General features: G+C 40.5%; 1 protein-coding gene across 18 annotated transcripts in view; it reads right to left on the bottom strand.

The window, feature by feature from the left end:
- LOC116508920 (complement component receptor 1-like protein) overlaps positions 1-25027 on the bottom strand; it is a 47185-nt gene that overhangs the window by 12125 nt on the left and 10033 nt on the right. For 17 of the 18 annotated variants that reach the window (XM_032217740.1, XM_032217749.1, XM_032217744.1 and 14 more), the window contains exons 2-10: positions 19150-19335; positions 16828-17019; positions 16221-16403; positions 13846-14037; positions 9845-10036; positions 8064-8090; positions 7151-7264; positions 6898-6959; positions 4970-5182 (exon numbers count right to left, since the gene is read on the bottom strand). In XM_032217740.1, the coding sequence (XP_032073631.1) occupies positions 7161-7264; positions 8064-8090; positions 9845-10036; positions 13846-14037; positions 16221-16403; positions 16828-17019; positions 19150-19335 (1076 nt within the window). In that variant the 3' untranslated portion in view covers positions 4970-5182; positions 6898-6959; positions 7151-7160. The remainder of the gene's footprint in view (positions 1-4969; positions 5183-6897; positions 6960-7150; positions 7265-8063; positions 8091-9844; positions 10037-13845; positions 14038-16220; positions 16404-16827; positions 17020-19149; positions 19336-25027) is intronic. The other variant, XM_032217758.1, reaches the window with a different exon arrangement.

Here is a 25027-nt window from a genome sequence, read left to right as displayed (position 1 = left end):
GATGCACAAATCGGGATGATGGAAACCACAGCCACTCCGTCTTGGAGGGATTGACCTTGAGCCTGTTCCTCCCCATCCAGATCTGCACAGCCTCCAGGCATCGGGACATCATGTTGAGGGCATCGTTTGGGTGGTTTGGGGTAGAGATTAAAAGTTGGGTATCATCACCATATTGATGATACCGTACCCCAAAACTATGGATGATCTCACCCAGTGGTTTCATATATATGTTGAACAGGAGGGGTGAGAGAACCGACCACTGAGGCACCCCACAAGTGACGTGCCTTGGGGTCGATCCCTGCCCTCCAGTCAACACAAACTGCAACCAATCCGACAGGTAGGAGGAGAACCACCATAAAACAGTGCCCCCCACTCCCAACCCCCTGAGTCACCGCAGTAGGATACCATGGTCCATGGTATCAAAAGCCGCTGAGAGATCTAATAGGACCAGGACAGAGGAGCAGCCCCTGTCCCGGGCCCGCCAGAGATCATCGACCAACGCGACCAATGCCGTCTCCGTGCTGTATCCGGGCCTGAAACCCGACTGAAACGGATCCAGGTAGACAGCTTCATCCAGGGACTGGGGAAGCTGACGTGCTACCGCATTCTCAACAACCTTCGCTACAAAGCGAAGGTTAGAAACCGGACGATAGTTGGCTAAAGAAGCTGGGTCCAGGGAAAGCTTCTTAAGGAGGGACCTCACTACCGCCTCCTTCAAGGCAGTGGGAAAGAACCCCTCTCTCAATGAAGCGTTGGTAATCACCGGGAGCCAGCCTCGTGTTACCTCCCGGGAAGCCGAGACTAACCAAGAGGGACACGGGTCCAGCACACAAGTGGCAGCACTGAGTCTCCCCATAATCCTGTCCATGCCCTCGGGGGTCACAGGATCAAACTCATCCCAGATGGTCTCCACAAGATTCATCCCCGTCGACTCGCCCGAATCTATCCAGACAGAGTCCAAGCCTGTCTGGATCTGAGCGATTTTATCCTGCAGATACTTAACAAATTCTTCAGCCCTACCCTGCAAGGGGTCTTTCCCAGCTCCTTGGTTAAGTAAGGAGCGGGTCACCCTAAACAGGGCGGCTGGGCAGTTATCTGCGGACGCAATAAGAGCAGAAAAATGTTGCTGTTTTGCCGCTTTTATCACCACTAAGTAGGATTTAATATGAATTCTTACTAGTGTTCGATAAGATTTGGACCGGCTAGCCCTCCAACCGCTCTCTAGGCATCTTTTCTGGCGTTTCATCTCCCGGAGCTCCTCGGTAAACCAGGGATCTACCTGGGATTGACACCGGTTCAGAGGCTACAAAGGCACAACACGATCCAAAGCCCCATGGCCACCCTATCCCAGGCTTCCACTAGGGCTTCAGTAGAGTTGTGAGCAAGGGATTCAGGAAAAGTCCCAAGCTCCATCAGGAGGGTCCATCAGGCGCCTGGGGCGGAACCATCTAGTCGGTTCCACCTCCCTGCGGTGAGGGGTAGCAGTATGGAAGTCAAGCCTGATGAGGAAATGATCCGACCATGACAAGGGTTGGATAGAAATATCCCCTAAATCCAAATCATTCGTCCACTGCCCAGTGACAAAAATCAGGTCGAGCGTGGGTCCCCCATTATGGGTGCGGTCTTGAATTAACTGAGTTAGGTCCATAGCCGTCATGGAAGCCATGAACTCCCGAGCTGACTCAGATGTCTCACCAATGGAAGGCAGATTGAAATCCCCCAGGATCATAAGCCTGGGGAAATCAACTGCCAATACAGCTAACACATGCAGCAGCTCCGGCAGGGCCGATGAAATGTAGTAGGGAGACAGGTACGTAACAAAAAGGCCCACCTGAACTCCAAGGCCCCATTTCACAAAAAGGGACTCCCGCCTATCTGAGGCACAGTGACCTCCTGAGGTCTGAGACTTTCCCTAATAACCACTGCCACCACCTCCCACCCCTGCCCTGGGCTCTCGGCTGGTGAAACGCCCGGAAGCCTGGTGGGCATAATTCACTAAGGGGAACACCCCCCTTCATGGCCCAACCAGGTCTCCGTAATTCACGCCAGGTCTGCTCTACCCTCTTGTATGAGGTCGTAAATGAGGAGAGCCTTATGTACCACGGACCTGGCGTTAAGCAATACCAGCTGGAGACCAGGGTCCTGTAATCCCGAGCACCCAGTGTAAGAAGGGTGATTTTGGATTTGGATTTATTGGACATTTATAGGCCGCCCTTTTCCCTGAGGGGACTCAGGGCGGCTTACAATCACAAAGGAAGGGGAGTGTAGGACAGTGCAAAAAGAAATGTGAACAAAAGTAAATTAAACAATAAAACTCAACATTCACTCAACATTCGGGAGGGGCGAAAATAGACTTATCCCCAGGCCTGACGGGTTAGCCAGTTCTTGAGGGCTGTGCGGAAGGCCTGGACGGTGGTGAGGGTACGAATCTCCACGGGGAGATTGTTCCATAGTGTCGGAGCCGCAACAGAGAAGGCTCTCCTCCGGGTAGTCGCCAGTCGGCACTGACTGGCGGATGGAATACGGAGGAGGCCAACTCTATGCGATCTGATGGGACGAAGGGAGGTAATTGGCAGAAGGCGGTCTCTCAAATAGCCAGATCCACTACCATGGAGCGCTTTATAGGTGGTGAGTAGGACCTTGAAGTGCACCCGGAGATCGACAGGTAGCCAGTGCAGCTCGCGGAGGATCGGTGTTATGTGGGCGAACCGTGGTGCGCCCACGATCACTCGCGCGGCCGCACTCTGGACTAGCTGAAGTCTCCGGATGCTCTTCAAGGGCAGCCCCATGTAGAGCACATTACAGTATTCCAGCCTGGAGATCACAAGGGCTCGAGTGACTGTTGTGAGGGCCTCCCGATTCAGGTAGGGCCGCAACAGGCGCACCAGGCGAACCTGGGCAAATGCCCCCCTGGTCACAGCTGAGAGATGGTGGTCAAAAGTCAGCTGTGGGTCCAGAAGGACTCCCAAGTTGCGGGCCCTTTCTGAGGGGTGTAAGTTTTGTCCCCCCAGCCTGAGTGATGGTATGTTGGTCAAATTTTTGGGAGGAAAACACAACAGCCACTCAGTCTTGTCTGGGTTGAGTATCAGCTTGTTTGCTCTCATCCAGTCTTTAACGGCTTCGAGACCCCGGTTCATCACGTCTACCGCTTCATTGAGTTGGCACGGGGCGGACAGATACAACTGTGTATCGTCCGCATATTGGTGATATTTTATCCCGTGCCTTCGGATGATCTCGCCCAGCGGTTTCATGTAAATGTTAAATAGTAGGGGGGATAGGACCGACCCCTGCGGCACCCCATAAGTTAGGGGCCTCAGGGACGATCTCTGCCCCCCCACCAACACCGACTGCGACCTGTCCGAGAGATAGGAGGAGAACCACTGCAAAACAGTGCCGCCCACCCCTATCTCCCGCAGTCGTCGCAGAAGGATACCATGGTCGATGGTATCGAAAGCCGCTGAGAGGTCCAGGAGAACTAGGATGGAAGCATGGCCTCCATCCCTAGCTCTCCAGAGATCATCGGTCAATGCGACCAAAGCGGTTTCTGTGCTGTAACCGGGTCTGAAGCCAGACTGGAAGGGGTCAAATGATGAGGGTCGGAATGTGTGATCACTCTTAAACAGCGGACCCGCGTTCCCCGAACATAATTTGGCCTTCGGCCCCCACCATATCTGCCTCTCCCACAAACAGTAGAGATGGTGAACCCCTCCAATGGAGTGGCTTAATGTCTCCCCCGGAATCCCAACCCTTCCTAGCACTCCCGACCCGCGCCCATTAGTTAGCTCTGGCCTGTGCCCTGGCAGACTCCCCCCAAGCCTGTCTGAGCAGTCCGTATCAACCCCCCCCCCGCCCTCCCCTTAAAATTTGATTTAAAAATCCTTGCAAAAAAACCCTAAGAAGTCTTCTTCGCATGCCACCTCTCGGGATCCCAAGATCCGTCATTAAGGAAGCGACTTGATAGGCAAGAAGGCCATCCCCGGGAAAGGGGGAGTTCCCGAAGGGAATAAAGTTCTGTCGCAGTATAGCATAGAGGAGAGTGTGGCATCAACCAAACAGGACATCATTGTATGCAATGTTCACACTGCTCTGCCTGTTTTTGCTCAAAGGTTTGATGAGAGGTTCTAGAACTTACATAAAGCCATGGTATCAAAATTGTAGATGATTAAAGATGGAAGCAAACCAAGACTTATAATCTGCTTCATTAGGAATGAAGATATAATAAAATCAAAGGGAATATTTGAATATACTGTATGCTTTCAGCACCAACATAAATTAAAACTGATCAGTTGAATCAATATCTCCAGGGGAATATTTTGGAAAATTTGTTAATAAAATTGATAACATTTACTGAGAAAATCATGTTATAAATTCAGACAGCCCTAATCATATTTTCTGTATATACTTTAAATACAAAGAAACTGTTTTGGCAGAGTACAGGAATGAAATAAATCTTCAGTCTTTCAGCAATATTTCTGCATCCTGCCACAGCTCCCTTTGGGAAGCAGCTCTTTCAGCCAGCCCTCAGAAATGAGGGAATCCTCTCAGCACATGGCAGCAGCTAGCAATCTTATCTGCCGGTTTCTCTACTGACTTTCTGGAGAAGGTGGCAGTGAAGGTTACAAATCATGAGGTGCTTGGCAACTGGTTGTCAAGCAACCAGATTATAATATGTGATTACAGAGGTGGTGTGCAACATTTTGTGATGGCTGAAAGTGTTTCACTGGCCAAAAAGCACCCATTCCAAGGCCCTTATAATTCCAGACATGTACAGTGTTAACAACTACCTATACATAAACTTTTATTTATTATATTTAAGTTCCAATCTTATACTACCAACCCAATTAAAACCATGATGTATCATCAGCACAGAATGATGGCTCTACCACTATTGCTAAGTTTTTTTTAACAAAATACAGCCTATTACACAACTAAGGACCAAAAGAATGAAAAAAAAATAAGTTAAATCTACCTGACAGTTCTTGCTGATGATGAGCTCTTTCACCATAGAGATGTTATTGGAGACTCTCACTAAACATACTGCAGAATATGTCATTGCTCATGCAACTTTCAGTTTTCTCATGTTGGAACAAAGTTTACTCATGCCCCAGGCAGCCAAGCCACTATTATGGTTGCTGTGTCTGCCCTTCCTTTTCATTCTTCTCTGACTTTCTCTTGTTCACCTCTTAAGGAAAAGAAATGTCAATCAGTAAGACATCAGTAAGAGAAGGCAATTAAAGTTTGTATTTACATTCATTGGAGAAGGGGTTACAAGAGAATAAGCTGGGACAATGGGGAATACATATAGAAGGAATGCTCTACCATGATATGTGGTATATCATCCCCTTCCCTAGAGATGAATTTGGCCCTGACCCTGATAATAGTTTGTATTGAGCATTATTAAGTATAATTATTTTGATTATGAATGTTATGAATTGTTTATGATGGAGTCTTAGATGCTTTTGTATCATTGTTATTTATTTAAACTATTGCATTGTCCAGTTGTCTTGCTTTGATTGGATTTGGATTTTGGATTTAACTTTATTTGTATGCCGCCCTTTTCCCTGAGGGGACTCAGGGCGGCTCACAATTCAGGGGAAGGGAAGTACAAAACAAGTTATACACATGAAGACAATACATAGTTAAAAAGCACAACAGTCATACTATTCGGGTGGGGTTGGAGTCTTTAGCCCCAGGCTTGTCGGGACAGCCAGGTTTTAAGGGCTACGCGGAAGGTCTGAAGGGTGGTGAGGGTACGAATCTCCACAGGGAGTTCGTTCCATAGGGTCGGAGCAGCCACCGAGAAGGCTCTCCTCCGGGTAGTTGCCAGTCGACATTGACCGGCTGATGGAATTCGGAGGAGGCCTAATCTATGGGATCTTATTGGCCTAGTGGAGGTAATTGGCAGTAGGCGGTCTCTCAAGTACCCAGATCCAATACCATGAAGGGCTTTGTAGGTGACAACTAGCACCTTGAAGCGCACCCGGAGATCAACAGGCAGCCAATGCAGCTCGCGGAGGATAGGTGTTACGTGGGTGAAACGAGGTGCACCCACGATCGCTCGCGCGGCTGCATTCTGGACCAGCTGAAGTCGCCGAATACTCTTCAAGGGCAGCCCCATGTAGAGCACATTGCAGTACTCCAGCCTAGAGGTCACAAGGGCACGAGTGACTTTTGTGAGAGCCTCCCGGTTCAGGATTGTTTGTAAGCCATTGAAATAATTGATAACAGAGACTGGTCAGCAATAAAGACAACTGAGGGAAAGGGAATTGGTTGGGTTTGGAATTAGAACCATAAAAAAGTGAAAACACTTCTGAAGCTAGAGCAGAAGATTGTAAATTATACAAAAACTAAGGATATCAGAGAACTAACCTATTAGAATAATAATAAAACATGCCAGAGTAAAGGTTAACATGAAAAACAGAACAGTATTTAGAAATTTATGAACAGCCAGAGGAAATAGTAGACACAAGATAAACATAACAACTGAATGTTTGGAGCTGAAGCGATGGGAGCTCTCCCTGACATTCAACAGAACTCAAGCTTCAAATGTGGGCTTGCAAATTAACTCTGCATCCTAATCACATGAGCCTCTGCATTCCTACTACCATCCCTGAATTCATGATAGACATAAATATACATGTCGCTTTTTTCTTTAACAAAAATACATATCAATGCAAAAAAAAAAGTTTAGAAGCAATATACACTGATACAAGCAGAAAATAGCATAATTTGCCTACTTCTTAGCTTTCTTTTTCCCCCACCATGGAACTACAAAATACGTATATCATACATGAATGGCATTTACACCAATACTGCATTTTTTTTCTATCTAAAAATATTTTAGTGCCCATATAAAGCAAAATAAAATAAAAAATTAAGGAAATAAGGCAATTCTACCTTTTCTATATATTTCCGGTAAAAAATTGTTACTGCCAAAATCCACAAAGGTAATGAAGACCCTAAAAAGAAAAAAAAAATACAAAGTGCCATCGTAAAATTACAGTGTCTTAGTAAAAATAACTAAAACCAAGAAAATTAATATGTGATTCAAAATGTGGTTACTCGGTCCTTTAATTAAATCCTTACAGCTGGAATATTACGTGGAAACTATTCCAATCTTAATACCTGTTAATTGCAGAAATTCACTAACCTGTGGACAATTAAATTATTTGAACAATCAGTATGAAAATTAATTCAGAACAAGCCAGATTGAAAATTTCCAAAGAATTTTTAAATTCTGACCAGCAGACATAAAGACCTAAAACTGGACATTAAAAAAGATCCAAAGTTAATACCTTCAAAAAAATTATTTCCCCAAACACCTAGATCACATCTAATCATAACTCTAGTATCCTATTTTTAACCTTTCAGGCAGTCCTTGGGAATTATTACCCACATACCATATTGCAAATATAACAAGTAAGCAAACAAGCAAATGCACATGTACTAATAATGTATAACCATCTATAGTGAAACAAACATGGGAAAAGAACTATCTCATCATATAATTATCAACTCCATCAATCTCAAAGGATGCAATCAAAATGCAGATAAGTCAAAAGCACCATTTTATCAAATAAATTATCTACCAGCATCAAGGATCCATCACTTGCAAAAAAAATACCATCCTCCCATGTACCATACAAGCCACTCAAGCATGTGCAGGGCAGGTATACAAAAAGATATGTAACTCCATCATCAAAAACAATTTCTTCAGAATTCCTACTGCAGTATTACCTGCCAAAGTAATGAAATTACTTTATCCAAAACCCAATCAGAGAGAACTCTCACACCATGAAGGCAAACCCCAAGCTATACATGTTTATTACCATCTCATGAACTGAAACAATATGGACAAAATTGTGTTCTGTGTTATCCATATTTGCACAGAAGTTCAAGAGGAAGCTTGGTTACACTATTGAGACGTCTAGGTTAAAAGGAATGGAAGAACTAGTTCCACCCAATAAAGAAGTAGATGAGGTTTCCAAAAATGAACTGCAGATTTTTCAAAAGAGAAATTGAACAGTGCTAAGATTTACATGTTCATTTTCAAAGTTACATACCACATATAACTAGTTTGATGAAGTTACCTAAAAAGAAAAAGAAAAATTATTCTGGTAAGTGAATTTCTTACAAAATGAACATACATATTATTTATGGAACAATGAATTATTCAGGCTCGAAAACTCAGCAGAAATTATTAGCTGAAACTCTACACTCTGAGGAGGTTCATATTATTTTTTTTTTAAAATAAGTTTTCAACCTAAAAACCTATTGTACAATCGAGAAATCATGTAGTTTTAAAAGAATATAAATTGGTGTACTCATTCTGAAATAAAATTTTGATCATATTTTCTTTTAAAAGTACAAAAAATAATATTACTTATCAATATTAAGCATCTAGAACAGCACAAAACAACAGAATAAGGTTACCTGCATTGAAGGTTTTTCCAAAGAAATAGCTAGCACAAGCATTAAAAGATGCCAAGTAATGTAATATCAAATTTAAGCACTAGCTCACTGCAAATAACAATCCAACTAATATACAGCAAAAACTGCAGTTCTCATTGAATATCTGGGGTGCAAAGTCAACAAAGATAAAAGGCAAACTATGCCCCACCAAAATGTAAGATCAGGCTGGAAAATAAGATTAGCAAACTGAGATAAGATTCAAGTAAACTAGAACAGATGAATGAAAATAAACTTAACAAAAAGAAAACCAAAGAATACCTAATCAAGAAATACCACTTAGAAACAAGGAAGATCAAGTAAGCACTGGAAATAATAAAGGAGCAAATAATAGTTATAATCAAGAAGATTAGCAGTTAGGAAGCTCAAATTGCAAATTATATACAAAATCTCCAATTTCAATCCAAACAGAAGGATTTCTATTAATCTATCAATGGAGAAACTGCAGCAGTGGTGGGTTCTGGCAGGTACCCCCCAGTACGGGCGTACCAGTGGCTGCTGGGAGCAGCGGCCACCGTACCAGAATGGTGCTTTGGAGGGCCCACCCGTCCTCCCTCGTTCCTTACCTGTATTTAAGCCAACCAGGCCATTTGCGCACGCAAGCGCAGCATACAGCACCTCCGCAACCTCCGCCAAGTAGCTGGAGGGTCGCAGTAGGTGTGTATGCATGCACAGAGTGCGTGCCCATGGTGGACGCCCAGCCCTACTGCAAGGAGCTGATATGGAAGAGTAGCTAATATCTGGCAAAATGAAAGATCCAGCAAAAGAGACAACATCAGGCAACTACAGGCCAATTACCTAATAGCCAACAACTGTCAAATTACTGACTGGTGTGGTAGCTGATGCAATCTAACATCATCCAGTTGAAAACAAGCTACTTCCATGTCAGCAGAAAAGAAATCCCTCAAACAGCAGAGGAACAAAATCCAAATCCAGTCTGAATATAACTGACTGACTGTGTGACAAACAAGGTTTCAGCACAGGGGTACTAAAATGTTATTTACACACTATAGGAGCTGGCAGAAAACATACAGGTTTAAAAATACCAGAACTTCCCATTTTTATTTTACGTTGCTACAAGGCAAAATCTGATTTATGTTCACATAAGAAACAAGGGGAATAGAGAGGTAAACTGGGAATGCGTAGTCTTCTAGCTGAGATCATCCTAGATCATTGCATTAAGTAGTATTTTTCTTTTGTGTGAAAAAAGCAAAGCAGCTTTCTTCAGCCTTCTTTCAGCCAAATACATTTTGTCAGATTAGAATTCTACAATCTTCAAATCCATGCTATATTTTAAAAAGAGAACAGCAAATAATTTCTAGGCAGTTAAAACAATGCTTACTTAGTATAGGTATATATTTTCATTGATACTTACTCAGATGACAAGTTGGGACACTAGGAAGCCATTTCTTTCCACCAATATATTTAATCTTAGATGGCCCTTTCAATACATAGCCACCATGGCATGCAATATCCACCTCATCTCCAGGCTCGTAATATTTTTTCCCCCCACGGACTATTTTTCCATGATTGATGAAAAGATGAAAATTATCTGGTGAAGTTTTAACTAAAAATACGAATACGTATTATAAGCCAAAAAAAAGCAAATACTGAAATTGATGCAAAATATTAAAACAATAAGGCACACAGACAGTTTTTCCTCCATGCTATCACTCTGTTAATCCCCACAATACTGTCTGTGCCTTGAGATGTCAAACCACCTAGTAGGGCTGTATTACTTATCCTTCTCATCTATCTTATTACCTATTCCTTTATGACTACAACTTTGTTGTTTGTATCTCACGACTTATGCCGATAGCTTTTACCATGTTTGCCCGAAAATACGACCTCTCCTGAAACTAACGCCTTGCCACATTTTCGTGTGGGCAAAAATATAAGTCCACCCCTGAAAATAAGCCCCCTGGAAAAAGCCCTCCGGCCAGGTAGAGCACCGCTAACCAACCTAGCGGTATCCCGAAGGCACCAAGCTGTGGGAGCCGGGGGGAAGGAACTCACATTGCTTGGTGCCTTCGGGATACCGCTAGGTTGGGGAGTGGCATTCTGCCTGTCCGGAGGTGGGAGTTACTGGGCGGCTGCTCCCTTGCAAGTGGGCTCCTGAAGACCCGGGCACAGCTTCAGGGGCGAAGCAGCCATGAGGTGACCACGCTCACGAGTAGCCGCCCGGCAAACCTATTCTCCAGCCAGGCAGAGTGCCATTCACTGACCTAGGGGGTATCCCTAAGGCGCCAAGCCACATGGCGCTCTGCCCGCCCAACTCCCGCGGCTTGGCACATTTGGGATACCCCCTAGGTCACTGCATAGAGCTCTGCCCAGTTGGAGAGGGGGGGTGCGTGAGCGCCTGTTCCGCCCCCAGCAAGCATGCCTCCCAGCCTCATCATGCCCTGGCCCAGCTCTCCCTGCAGGGCCAGGTGCCGCTGCCAAACTCCGAGCATAACTTCTTCTCCAGCTTCCAAACTCCAAAACTCAGCTGCCGAGTCTTCCAGCAGCGGCTGCTCTAGGAGTTTGCTCTATGGTTGTGGCCTGGCTGCTGGAAGATTCTCTGTCTGGAAGACTCTCTGTCCGGCAGCTGGCCCACAACCATAGAGCGCACTCCTAGAGAGGCCACTGCTGGAAGTCTTGGCAGCCGAGTTTTGGAGTTTGGAAATCAGAGAAGAAGTTATGCTCGGAGTTTGGCAGCGGCACCTGGCCCTACAGGGAGAGCTGGGCCAGGGCATGGTGAGGCTGGGAGGCATGCTTGCTGGGGGCGGAACAGGTGCTCGCGCAACTCCCCTCTCCAACTGGGCAGAGCTCCATGCACTGACTTAGGGGGTGTCCCTAATGTGCCAAGCCACGAGAGGTGGGGGGCGGGCAGAGTGCCACATGGCTTGGCGCCTTAGGAATACCCTCTAGGTCAGTGAATGGCACTCTGCCTGGCTGGAGAGTAAGTTTGCCAGGCGGCTGCTTGTGAGCGTGGTCACCTCATGGCTGCTTCGCCCAAGGCTGTGCCCGGGTCTTCGGGAGCCCGCTTGCAAGACAGCAACTGCCCAGCAACCCCAAAACAAGCCCTCCCCCTATAATAAGCCCAGGGCCATATTTCGTGGGGCAAAAGAAATAAGACCCTGTCTTATTTTGGGGGAAACACGATATTTAGAATCCTATTATGAGTTACGTTGATTGCATATTTAGTATTCTATGACTATCGCTGAATGCTGTATCTTATGATTTATGATTATTGTATTTTCTATTTAGGATCATGATTTATCACTTGTGGCTTGTATCCTGAGAGCTTATGCACTGAAAACAAATTCCTTGTGTATGTTCAATCACCTTCAGCCAATAAAGAATTCTATTTTATTGTTTTTAATCTATCTATTTATTCTTTTATTTTCCCTAATCCTTAATATTGCAAGTTTTGTTTTGCTTGCAATAGATGAGAAGATATTTATATGAAATAGGATCGATGGATGGATGGATGGATGGATGGATGGATGGAGGGAGGGAGGGAGGGAGGGATGGATGGATGGATGGAGGGAGGGAGGGAGGCAGGCAGGCAGGCAGGCAGGCAGGCAGGCAGGCAGGCAGGCAGGCAGGCAGGCAGGCAGGCAGGCAGGCAGACACGTACCAGGGCCAAACATCCTTTTCCAAAGTTACTCTGCTAAAGCGGCAAGATGATTATTGTGGCACTTAGAAAAATTACTTCCGTATAATGGTTTGTCTGCATTGTTCCTAATCTTTTTCAGTACAAACTAAACTTTCATTTAAATTCATTATGCAATACATTACAACATTCAGAAACTGTCAACAATAACATGTAATATTCTGCCTCTCCTGTAAATAACTGGAAAATCCAATCTTAAAAGATCTTTAAAAAATACTCTTCCAAATTTTAATACAATAAAGATAAAAACTAAAAAGAACTAATATTTAAAAGAAAGGAAAGGGCCAATAAAATGTGGGAAGAAGAGAAAGAAAGTAGAGTATAAAGAAGTAGCTTCAGATTTTCTTATGCAGCAGTTAAAAGTATAGATGTAAATTAACCTCTTATTTTATGGTTGTAGCATAATTTTCATTTTTCCTATCCGTTTTTTCTAATCATGAAACAATGTACAGTGGAACTTTGATACTCAATTGCTTTGAAATTTATCAATTTGGTACTCAACAGATCTTGATATGAAAATGTTGTCCTAATATTCATTGTTTGTCTGGTAGTCAATGCACAAGCTAGAACAGTGAAAGCAAACCTTTTTTCGCTGCTGTGCCAAAAGCGGGGGGAACACAAAGGGGTTGTGTGCCGGCATGCCACACCCATAATGGTATTTTCGTGACCCCCTTCAGCGCGTTCACATGTGCATAGTCAACAACATATTTTTTTCGCCTTCCCCAGGCTCCAGAGGCTTTTCAGGAGCCTGGGAAGGGCGAAAACAGCCTCCCCCACCCCCCTGGATGCCCTCCAGAGGCCGCAGGAGCTTCCCCTGGAGTCTCAAAAGGCAGAAAAATGGATCTACGGGGAACACAGAAGTTCAGGAATGGTGAGTTCTGGTTTGTCCGTAGGACTGATTTTCGACCTCTGGAGCTTTCAAGGGCCTTCAGGAGGTTTTCCTGAAGGCTCCAGAGGGCAAAAACCGGTCCTACAAGCAAACTGGAAGTGACTTCCTGTTTGTCTGTAGGGACGATTTTCGACTTCCGGAGCCTTCAGGAAGCTTCCCTGAAGGCTCCGGAGGGAAAAAAACAGTCCTACGAGCAAACCAGAAGTGACTTTCGGTTTGTCCATAGGGCCAATTTTCGACCTCCAGAGCTTTCAGGGAAGCCGCCTGAATGCTCCAGGGAGTGAAAAAGCAAACCAGAAGTTTGTTGCCGAACTTTCAGTTTGCCCATAGACCAGTTTTTCGTGCTTTGGAGGCTTCAGGGAAGCCTCCGGAGAGCAAAACATGGCCTCAAAAGAAGGCCCAAGTCAGCTGGACAGTGCACACATGCGCGCTGGCCAGCTGACAGGGCAAAGCCATGCATGACATAGGTTCTGGTCAGTGTCACCTCTCATGTGACTCACTACATTATTCCTTATGGGAAAAAATGTTTGGTACTCATTGCATCTCTTGGAACCAATTAAGGAGTAATATCACAGTACCATTGTATCATGTTCATTTTTAGATTATTTCGAAAAGTCTATGATTTCTAGTCAAGCCTCGGTATAGTATTTAGAAATTCATTCTTATATGTGTTATAAGGAATTTAATAAGTACTTACTGAACCAGTCAATATTCACTTTAAGGAAACTGATAATATTTAAAACATATTTCTCATATATAGCCACCTTTGTCTACATTAAAGCATCAAAAGCAATAGAAGAGACCACTTCACACCTAGATTTATACTTACATAAACATAATTGTGCAGGAGGATGCCAGAGATTATAACCTTGACACTGTATAGTCATTATTATGGTGTCATCAATAAAAGAATAATTCCGGTTGCAAGTTATGACAACTGTTACTCCAGTTTCATACTGAGGTTGCAAAGGCTCTATGTCGCCATTGAGGATTGATGGAGGACCACATATGCCTGCAGCAACTAATAAAAATACTTTTTATGCAGAAATTATAAAGACATATCATCTATCTACATTCTGATAATGCTAAGATAGTATGTTACAATTCAGTTTCTCCTGATTAGTTCACATTCACATCACACAAAGTCACACACTTGATCCATTTCAAGATAGAGATGTGTATATCTTACACTAAATTACACTTTTGACATATCTATAAATAGGTTTCTAGGCAACCAGACTAAAAGATTAATTGAACTTCATTTCAATTTAAATTATCCTTCAAATCATGCCCTGGGGAGGTATCTGTATAGGGTTGGTTGGTTTGTGGGTTGTTTTTTGTTGTTGCAACAATAAAAATCATTTATCGTGGCCTTCCCATCCTCTGGGTTTTTTTTTAATTTCCCAAGGACGTCCCAATCCAATTCATTCCAGGTATGGTCCCTCTCAGCCCCAACCCTCAGTTCTTCAAGGCAAGGAAGTGCCGTACCTTCAACTCCTCCCACCTGCCTATTTGCCACCATCTCTGACCTTTTGGCTACTATGCATTTGGGGCTGCTTGCCATGCTATGGGTCAGAGGTTTCTTGGTGTGCCAGACTGCTCTCAGTATCTGGCAGCAGCCTGCTCTTCCAGAAAAAAACTGACTAGGAGTCCATAAAATGCTGCCACATCCACAACAAAACAACAAACATGGTAACCAAAACAGGACTGTAAAATGCCATAAAGTGGCCAGTGCAGTAAAATAATAAGCACAGCTCGTCTCTGGAGTCTGCTTCTGTCCAGCCCAGCCAGCTCCAAACTCCAAACCTCCATTCTGATCAGTACATCCCAAGTATGTGCTTCAGCCAACAAATAAAAACCCCACAAGTATCCATAAACATAGCACAAAAATTCACAAGACAGCCTGGCAGTTCCCTCCCTCTCTACAACATTAATCAGAACCTATTTCATTTATTCATGAAAGCTAAAATAATATGACATGCAACGTACTAAGATATAATGTATCGCATTTTTGATTCTAGAAATTATGATTAAAACTATAATTCTTGTCCTTATACCACCCCAAAGGGAGAAAAACTGTGGCTTTTCTTTTGGCAGTGCCCAGGTAATAGCCTGCAAGTAGTCTGCTTTAAAGGCAGCCACTATATATGCAGCCAGGTGCCATTGATCTTCATAAGGCATTTTTGAGGCTCATTATTCATCGGTGCTTCACTCATTTATTAAATAGTAACCTACTTGTAAAAACATTGCAAATGTTAATTTTTTGGTTAATTTCATGCAACTTATTGTAGTTTAGTACAATAAGTTGAGAAAAATTAAATTCATATTCATCCTCAGCCACAGAAGTTCTCTGGGTATTTTTTGCCAGCTCACTCCTTCTCTTTGCCAAAACTACCTTAGAGGACTATTGTTGTGGAGAAAAATGAAAGAAAAAAGTGCTATGTATTTTTCCTTGTGTTCCTGAAGGAAAAATGTGACCGAAATCTAATCAGTAACATCAATCAGTAACATCTTCTCAAGTAGATAATCCCTGCCTACCAGTTAACTGTTTTAAAGTTCCTTTTTCAAGCATTTGCTGTACACTTTCAACTTAGTACTTTGTGCTTATGGATTTTTGTACTTTTTCTATTTCTCCTTCTTTCAACTTGTTCTTCTTTTGAATCTTCTGCTAATATCTCCCATACAATAATTGATGGAGATTAGATTTTTAACTTAAATTCAATTTCCATGATTCTGTCTTTTTTCTACTGCTGGTTATAGATATTATTTCCTGCCCGTCCACCCACAGATAAAAACATGAAAATAAAAGATCTTATTTGCTCAGTATGTCCTAATTAAAATAGGGCAGGAAGACCCAGTATAAAAAACCCTTTGCTACAAAAGTTCATGGGATGATTTTGGTTGATTAATCACATAGAGTTGTGTTATCTCTTTTGTTATTTGTTAAATGCTATCAAGAACATTTTTCTCAACTTTGGGATGCCTGCCGTTCTATATGACACTATTATTATATGAATAATTATGCTGCTCACACATGACCAATTTTTCATAGTTGGACAAGACCATACATGACATCAAATGGGATAAACAGAAGTCAAGATACGAATTTCATTGTATGAATGATATTAACCATTCTGAGGTCTACATTTAAATTATTTATTACCAAGAAATTCCAATCATGTATTTAAAAATGTAAAATCTTACTCTTTTTACACGATGGTACTATGGGAACCCAATTGTTGCTCTTTTCACATCGAATCAAATAATTTCCAATCATGAAATACCCAATTTCGCACTGAAATTTAACTTTGCTTCCATATGTATATTTCTTCTCAGGTTCACTTATTATTATTCCATGTTCTACCACTGGATTGTTACAGAATACCCCTAATAAGATAGGAAAATTAATACAACCATAAGATATAAAATATCAGATTGTTTCTGTATATTTTTAATCTGTTTTTCACCTGAATGTAATCCAAAAATACAGTACAGCAGAAATCTCCAGTGATTTCTCCTCCAAAAGGAAAACTTATTTCCTGGAACTCTGAATCAAATTTGAAATGAAAACTTTTAACTGTTATTTCTTTATATGCCACTTTGATTTGCATCAGTTGGTATTGATCAATTAAATATATAAACAAAAACTACATTTACAGTATATGATTAAGAAAAGGCTACAATTGGAGAAATTGAGGGAATCAGATATAAATATCATGCTTAGAAATAAAGTAAAATAATTCTTCAATGTTACTGAAAAAATAAAAAGGAACATAAAACAATTAAGTTTTAAACTGAAGAAGGGAGGGACCTTTGCATATGGGTGGTTTCTCTTTCCACAGTCCTGTTAGATTTTTATTAATACCGCAGACCATAAAGGATGCCCCAATAAGGGAAAGATTTTTATTGCAACGGTAATGTATTTTTGTTCCAAAGGGGTAAGTGGTTGCAGTTCCATTATGAAATCCATCAGTAATCTTAGGAGGCTGTCCACAATATATTCCTGGTGGAGGGAGGGGAGAAACAATTTAGAAAAAAATACAAAAAGATCATGGATAAATACTAAGACAGACAACAAATAGTGTTTAGACAATATTGGGGGATTATTAATTGTTAAAAATTGTAACGACTTCCCTATCAAGATCCATAAATGGAAAATGTATTTGGACATTTACATACAATTCTAAGAACTTATCAACAAAAATGTATATTTTGTTGGCGCCCAAGAGATAATGGAAGTGGTGACTTGCTTCCAGATAAGTACTGTGAATCAACTGAAACTCGTCAGTGTCCTCAGGATAAGCCAGAAATTGTCATTTAAATGTCAGAGAATGCACTGATAGATAAAAAGATCTGTAAGAGTGCTACGCTCTCTTATTACAAGGTCCAACTCACATTCTCTCTTTAATTCAATCTTTTTCCATTAATGTTGGGTTATTTGGTTATCATTGTTGGTTTTTAATTTTTCAGACAATATAAAACTGTGTTCCATTCTACTCAGCAAAAAAACCAGTATAGTATTTTCTTAGAATAGAGAGAAGGACGGAAAGACTTAGATTTGGGACCAAGGTAGAGAAAAGGAACAAATCCTATGTGTAGAAAAAAAAAACCTATAGCAGTTACCAACACTACCATGTATCTTCATATAGTCTTAACAGATTTTTCTTACAAGCTATAACACCTTTTTCACACTACAAAATATTTATTTATAAAAATTATATGCTGCTCAACTTGCTATCCAATGATGTTTTCTCTGAAGGTATTTTCAGCATGTTGTAGTTTTTAAAAAAGCCCACTTGAGAAGAACATGCTTCAACCAAAGAACATTCAAAATATACAATATATATAGAATATATAAATATTCACCATTTCTATGTGGAAATGACATTCAAAACCAATATAAGGGAAAAAAATACAACTGTTTTGAATGAACACTGGACATTGATCAATTCTGAAAAATTAAATCTACTCATGCTACCAAAAAAATAAGTGTTTCAAGAGGGACCATGCATGCTAGAGGAAGAAACGTTTTTTTCTTGTGCAGCATACAAAGTAATAATATTTAAACATATTTCTTCATTTAGCTTAGGGAAGACAACTCGAGACATAAAATTTAATGTATTCTTTTGCTCAATCTATCCCTTGTAGCTTGAGATACATATTGCTGGGGGGAGTGGGGAGGCAGGAGAGCATATGTGTAAATTGTATGAATATTTCTGATACTCAAATATAAACAAACGTGACACTATTGTGAACAGAACTAAGTTTAATTATGTATGTCGCAGTATTGTGGTTATCCAGTAGGCAGTATCACTTTACTTCCTAAATACATTATTTTACCACATAAAAACATAAAATATTTTGTCAATTTAAATAGATTACCACCCAGTTCTACTTATTACTGCAAATATTCTTCAATATTTTTTCTCATGTGATACTTCTCAAGGTTTTTCAATTCTAAATCCACTACCAAATTTTATAATTTGATTTCCTGCAAATCTATACACAACTTCCAAATAAATATTGAAGCAATTGAGCATTTTAATCCAATCATGAGTGGATCTTTACAGATCAAAAGCTACAATTTTATCCTGAAATATATGTATAAATTACTAGATAAACTGATTAAGCTCAGTGAGTCAGAACTGAGACTTCATGGTAAAAAATGCACAGGATCAGATGATATATCCCCCAACTCTTTTCCCTTCTGTCAGCTCAGGACAAAGAAACCAAGGCCCTATAGTCCCATGATATCTTTTAAATCACAAATTCACAAATAATCAAGACACAATAACTGATATTTATATACTTAATGAACATTAATCAAAACCATATCATTATACAATTGTGGGATGTTTTTTCCATTATAGCACTGCTTATGTAGGACCAAGTGTCAGGGTGAAAAATCCAAATAACCACTAGAGGTCAGCAGAGTCAGAGCTTTTCTTTCACCACCCAGCAATCCTCCACTTTGTTCAGCCAGAACTGTCAACTTTAGCATATTTCAAAGAAAGCATTAGAACAACCACCTAATAGGAGGTCCTTGGTGGTTTTTAAAATATATTTTAAGACTTATAATATTCTTTAAACAGAACAAAAACAGATGCATTTTTCTAGTAAGAAAAAGACATACTTTTGCATAAGTCTTCTTTTGGTAACCAGGCACCCTTACGACACACCAAGAAGGTTACATTTTCATTGACTAGTTCAAATCCTAGTTTGCACTTGTAGAAAACCTGATTATAATATATAAGGTATGGGAGGGAAAATACTGGTTCAGAACCTTCAAATTCTGGTAAGGTATAAACAGGACAGACATCTGGGAGGGGAAAAAAACAATTGTTAAAGATGTCATATAAAACAATAGGAGTAAAAATGATATATATTAAAAATAAACAGAATAAAGCATGTTTTACTAATAATTAATAAAGCATGAAACAAAAACATTTTATAGTGCATTTATAGATCTTTTCCATGGATCTATTCCTATGCAAACTCCTATAAAGTTAGCATATATTCTCTTTTCACTGTTCTCATATAAGATTCATTTTTAAAGCAAGATTTGAAGAAAAAGATAAATCCTTTTGAAATCATGAAATATACAAACATAGGTATCAAAATAAAAAGTTTAAATTGGTAAACAGATCTAAATACCAATTTGAAATCAATATACCTGTGTATAGAAACATGGAAAAAGCAAAGCTCCAATTGTTGGTGTACAGGTGACATCCCTTCAAGAAGCCACTTGCTTTTTCCACCAGGTTCTCCTAAGCAATTCGTGAGTTTCCAACACTAATGGTCTGATTTCTTGGGTCATCTCTTTTCCCTTTTTAAAATTACATACTTTAAATGTATTGATTTAGTTATCTATGAACAAAACAGCAAACCCAAAACAAAAGCTCACTAATTCAAATTATCCTTTATTATCTGAGATATTAAATCATTAAGCAGAGGTTTATCTGTCTTAAGTTAGCCACTACTACTATATGTTCTTAGCTTTGGCAATTCTTAATCAGCAGCTAAAAAAAGTTTCACTGGAATGTCATCTTTATACAATTCTCTACAAAGGGATTCTCAAGCCTCATGTGAAACAGTGCTGTCGCCTCAGTAGGCATATCTATTAATACTATGACTAAAATGGATTGTTTTATTTATACAAGGATTGTCTCACTTCTTCTTTTACTACTCAAAGCAATGTGAACTAATACCTGAAATCTTTAGTCTGTTTTTTCCAAGATCAGCTATTGCTCCTAATAAAAATGAACAAAAATTTACACTATATCATTAGCTAACCAGATTTCTTAAACCAGTGTTTTTCAACCACTGTGCCGCGGCACATAAGTGTGCCGTGACATAGTGTAAGGTGTGCCGTGGGAGAATTACTTTATATATAGTCAATATAGGCACAGAGTTAATTTTTTAAAAAATTTTCTAATGGTGGTGTGCCTCGTGATTTTTTTCATGAAAAAAGTGTGCCTTTGCACAAAAAAGGTTGAAAAACACTGTCTTAAACCATGATAACATATGTAGATGTAACTTTAAAAAACCTTTTCCTGAAGCTGAAACGATGTATTGATTGACTGACTAATTTTATAAGATGTTTAAGGTTACCAAACTCTATAATGATTGTGTAGTGTAGAATAAAAAGTAGAAATAAAGCAGAGATAAAATACAAATGGGAAACATCAAATGTCCAAAAGTAAAAGCTACTTTATTCAAAAGAAATACAGAGAACCAGTGGTGGGTTGCAGGCACTATGCCCCAGTATACCTGCACTCCTTACCTGTGCTTTAAGATTTTGGTGCTTCCGCGCACATGCATGGTACATATGGTTCCTGCGCGACGTTCTACCGAGCAGCTGGAGCATCACGGAGGCTTGCAGAAGCATCATTTGATGCTACAACGCATGTGCGCGCCGCACAGTGACTCTGGGGCCGTTCTAACCGTACCGATTGGAACCGAATCTGGAACCCACCACTGCAGAGAACCCACTAGTTGTTCAGGCCAAGGTTTGAGGGAACAGCCAAGATTTCAAGTCTCTTTTAAATACCATCTACAGATAAATCTCAGGGGAGATGGTGTTCTCAATGGCAGGTGCTAGCATGCAAGGCTCCTTGAATCCCACCAAATGGAATGGCTTAACAGAGAAGACCTGAATCAAGCCTACTCTGCCAGCCATTACAATCTCACAGAAACTACAAAAGACAGACAGACAGCCATTTAGATAAACACTTCAGTTCATGAAGTAAATTATATGCCATGCCCATAATCACCCATCCTCTTGAATTATATACCAGGTGCAGGTTCTGGATAGCTTTCAATGATAGCATTAAGTAGAGTGCAGTGCAAAAGGGATATTAACATCTACTAATTCAACCAAAGCTTGGGAAAATGTTTTCAACATTGGCGAACTGCAAGAAAAGAGGAGTGATCTTCTATATTAAAGGCAATATTCCAGCAAAACTAATTTATGCAGATGAAGAGGGAAGAATTTTGATGGTGGAAATTATGGATATCAAAAAAACAGATTCTTCCTGGGCGGAGCTTACTGATGGTGGCAGCTTAAAATAGCTGCTCCCGAATTCCTGGTCACGTATCTGTTTAGATGATCATCTACCTGACGTCTAACAGGTTTCTTATCCTTCAGGCAAGAAGGGAAGAAGATATAGTTTTGCTGGCAAATGCCCTTCGATTTTTGCAGCTTTTGTGTCTGCAGAGAGAGGGGGGCCAGCCCAAGGCAGAACGGTGTCCGTGCTGGGAACTTCAAACTGCCTTGCGCAGTACAAAGTAAGATCTCTCCCACTCAGTTCACAGTTTTGATTTATTTGATTTTAATGCGAGCTGAATCCGTTTACGAGGACATTAATTGTTTATCAAGATCCTAGCTTCTTTTTTTTACAAGATCTTCTTCTGAAAATCTATTTACTTAGAGGCTTTTCAAATGGCGCCGAGACGGCTGGATTCTCCTGTAACAATGATTGTTTTCTTAAACTCCTTGTTAAACACTACAGAACTTTGAAACTTCAAAGGAGACAGGAGTGATTTATCACCCTGCCTCACAATCGGCCAGCAGAAACTTTTTAATTAGTTTCATTTTTACAAGACTTCCTTTCTCTCATTAATTTTGCTTATCTGGAATTTAAATGGTGATGAATCTGCTGAACTGTCTTGTTACAATGCTTATTTTCTGAAATCCTTGGTAAAGCCTTGCCAAGCCTCAAATTTCAAAACAAAGGGAGAAATTCAGCATCTCTTCCTATAGCTGCACAGTCGGCCAGTAGAGTTTTATTAACTGCTTGAAGATAAAACTTGGAATGGCCTCAAAACCAAATCTTAATTTGAAACCATCGCCCTCTACTCTCAGGGGCACATCCCCAGTGCCTAGCACAAGGTCGCAGCCTCCGCTCCCTACACCCCCTGCTGGAGACTTGTTAACCAAAGAATTCTTCTTGAGTGAATTAAGTGTGGCTCTCAATGCTCAGACAATTAAAATGGAAGATAAACTTAGAGATCTTAAAGAGGAGATAAAACAGGAGATAAAACAGGAGGGAAAAGAAGAAATAAAAGAAATAAAAGGGGAAATAAAAGAACTTAAACAGGAGTTGTATGATAAAATTGATGCCAGGGTTGTTAAAATTAAAGATGAAATGCTGGGACTTGTAACTGTATTGACAGAACATGTTTCCGGAATTGAAGATAGTCTAGAGGATCTTAATGAGGCTAATACCAACTTGACATCGAAAACAGAGGTGGTGCAATAAAAAGTTGAAAATGCTGAAAAAGAAATTATTATGATACAGTATAGACAAATGGAACTGGCATTAAGAGTAAGGGGGCTGCGTGAAGAGAAACAGGAGAACCTGAAACAGATTCTATCAGAACCCTTTGACCGTCTGTTGGGAAGACCGAGGACTAAGCTCGACTGGCAGATCGACAAAGTTTATCGCGTTAACTCATGGGTGGCAAAGCAGAAACAGATTCCTCGAGACATCGTTATATACTTCACTACAAGAGAGCTCAGAAACACGATACTACAAGAGTCTTATAACACTAAGCTCCAAATTGGCGGTCAAGACCCGATTGTTTTGAAAGAGATACCACCTCAAACGTTAAGAGCCAGGAGAGACTACGCATTTTAGTCGAAGAACTCAGAAACCGTCAGATACAGTATAGATGGGACGCACCATTTGGTATTATACTTACATTTGATAGGCAAAGATATCGCCTCAACTCCGTATGGAAAGCCCGAGATTTTTACCATAACATTTTGAAGGCTGAACATCCTGCATCATCTGGACCTGGAGAAAGACCACAAGAAGGACAGGACAGACAGCAAACTACACAACTATCAGATAAGATGGAGCATCTCTCTCTCCTAGAAGCGCAAGGTGTTATGGAACAAAGACCTAGCTGTATGATTACTAGACGAATGGAGAAACAAGCTAAAAGGCAACAACCTCAACAATCACCGGCCATCGATCAAGGAGCTACAGTAACAAGTCTGGAAGCAGTGGGAGGAGCTAGGCCTAAGGTTAAACAGGCTATGCAGGAAGCTCTAAAAAAGCTTCAGCCAACCAAAGATGACAACTAAGATCTTAACATGGAATATCAATGGATTGAATTCTCCACAGAAGAGAAAGAATATACTTCACTATCTTAAACAGTTTAAGAATGATATAATTTGTTTGCAAGAAACTCATATCAAATCAACTGATCAAAAATATCTGATTAACTCAAAACTTGGTCAACATTTTGTAGCTTCTGCTATGGAAAAGAAAAATGGTACAGTTGTATACTTAAGAAAAGACATGAAAGCTGAATTAATTGAAGCAGATCCCTTCGGAAGATATATCGCGTTAGATCTAATCCTAGAAGGGAAAAAGACATTACTTTTGGGAATTTATGCTCCTAATCAACAGCAAGACGGATTCTATAGAAATCTTCATGCCAAATTAGTACAGTGGGACTATAGGTCCTGTATACTATTGGGTGATTGGAATGGTGTGATAGACACTAAAAGAGATAAGAAGACTTCTCGCCCAAATACTAAGATGCGAGCAAAGCTACCCAAACCTTTTTTTGACATGATGGACGACTTTGAATTGAGAGATATTTGGCGAGAAAGAAACGCAGAGGAATATGATTTCACTTTCTTCTCTGATAGACATCAATCCCTTTCAAGGATTGATTTTATACTAATCACTAATTATTTGCTTTCTAGGGTCAAGAAGACAAAGATTGCGGCTAGGGTCCTTTCGGATCATAATCCAGTTTGGATGGAATTGGGAAGGGTAGTGCAGGCAAGAAGGTCTTGGAGATTGAATGAAAACTTATTTAGATATGAAAGGTATATTAATGATTGTAAAAAAATGTTATCTGAATATTTTGTTTTGAATATGAATAAGGGTACATCTATGGAATTCGTATGGGATGCAAGCAAAGCGTATATGAGAGGAGTGCTGATGAATATAAATAAAACACATAGATATAAACAAGGGTTAAAACGAACAGAATTGGAAGAGGAAATTAAGAGAAAAGAGCTGCAGTTAACAATGAATCCAGGCGATACAAAGGTTAAGGAAGCTATCACCATATTAAAATCTCAATTTGACATGGTAGTCACTAATTTATTATATGCAAAACACAATACTTTTTGTAACGCAAACAAACCTGGCAGATGGTTAGCTTATCAGACTAGGAAAAAAAGGAAAACTCGAAATATATCTAAACTGATTTACAGAGGGAAGGAGGTGTTTCAACAGGAAGAGATTCAAAAGGCATTTCGGGAATTTTTTACAGAATTGTATAAAGGGGATAAAATTAATGGTTTAGATATAGACAAATATTTAGATAAAGAGAAAATACCCTCAGTTAGAGAAGAGCACAGGTAAAAATTGAATCAACCAATAACCTCGGGGGAAATTTTGCAGGCAATTAAGCAATTAAAGTTAGGGAAAGCACCAGGTACAGACGGTTTGACAGCGGTTTACTATAAAAATTTACAGTTAGAA

Source organism: Thamnophis elegans, chromosome 5 (assembly GCF_009769535.1).
Source record: "Thamnophis elegans isolate rThaEle1 chromosome 5, rThaEle1.pri, whole genome shotgun sequence".
NCBI lineage: Eukaryota > Metazoa > Chordata > Lepidosauria > Squamata > Colubridae > Thamnophis > Thamnophis elegans.
Note: the sequence above shows the minus strand (reverse complement) of the source record. Positions and strands in the feature narration are given on the sequence as shown.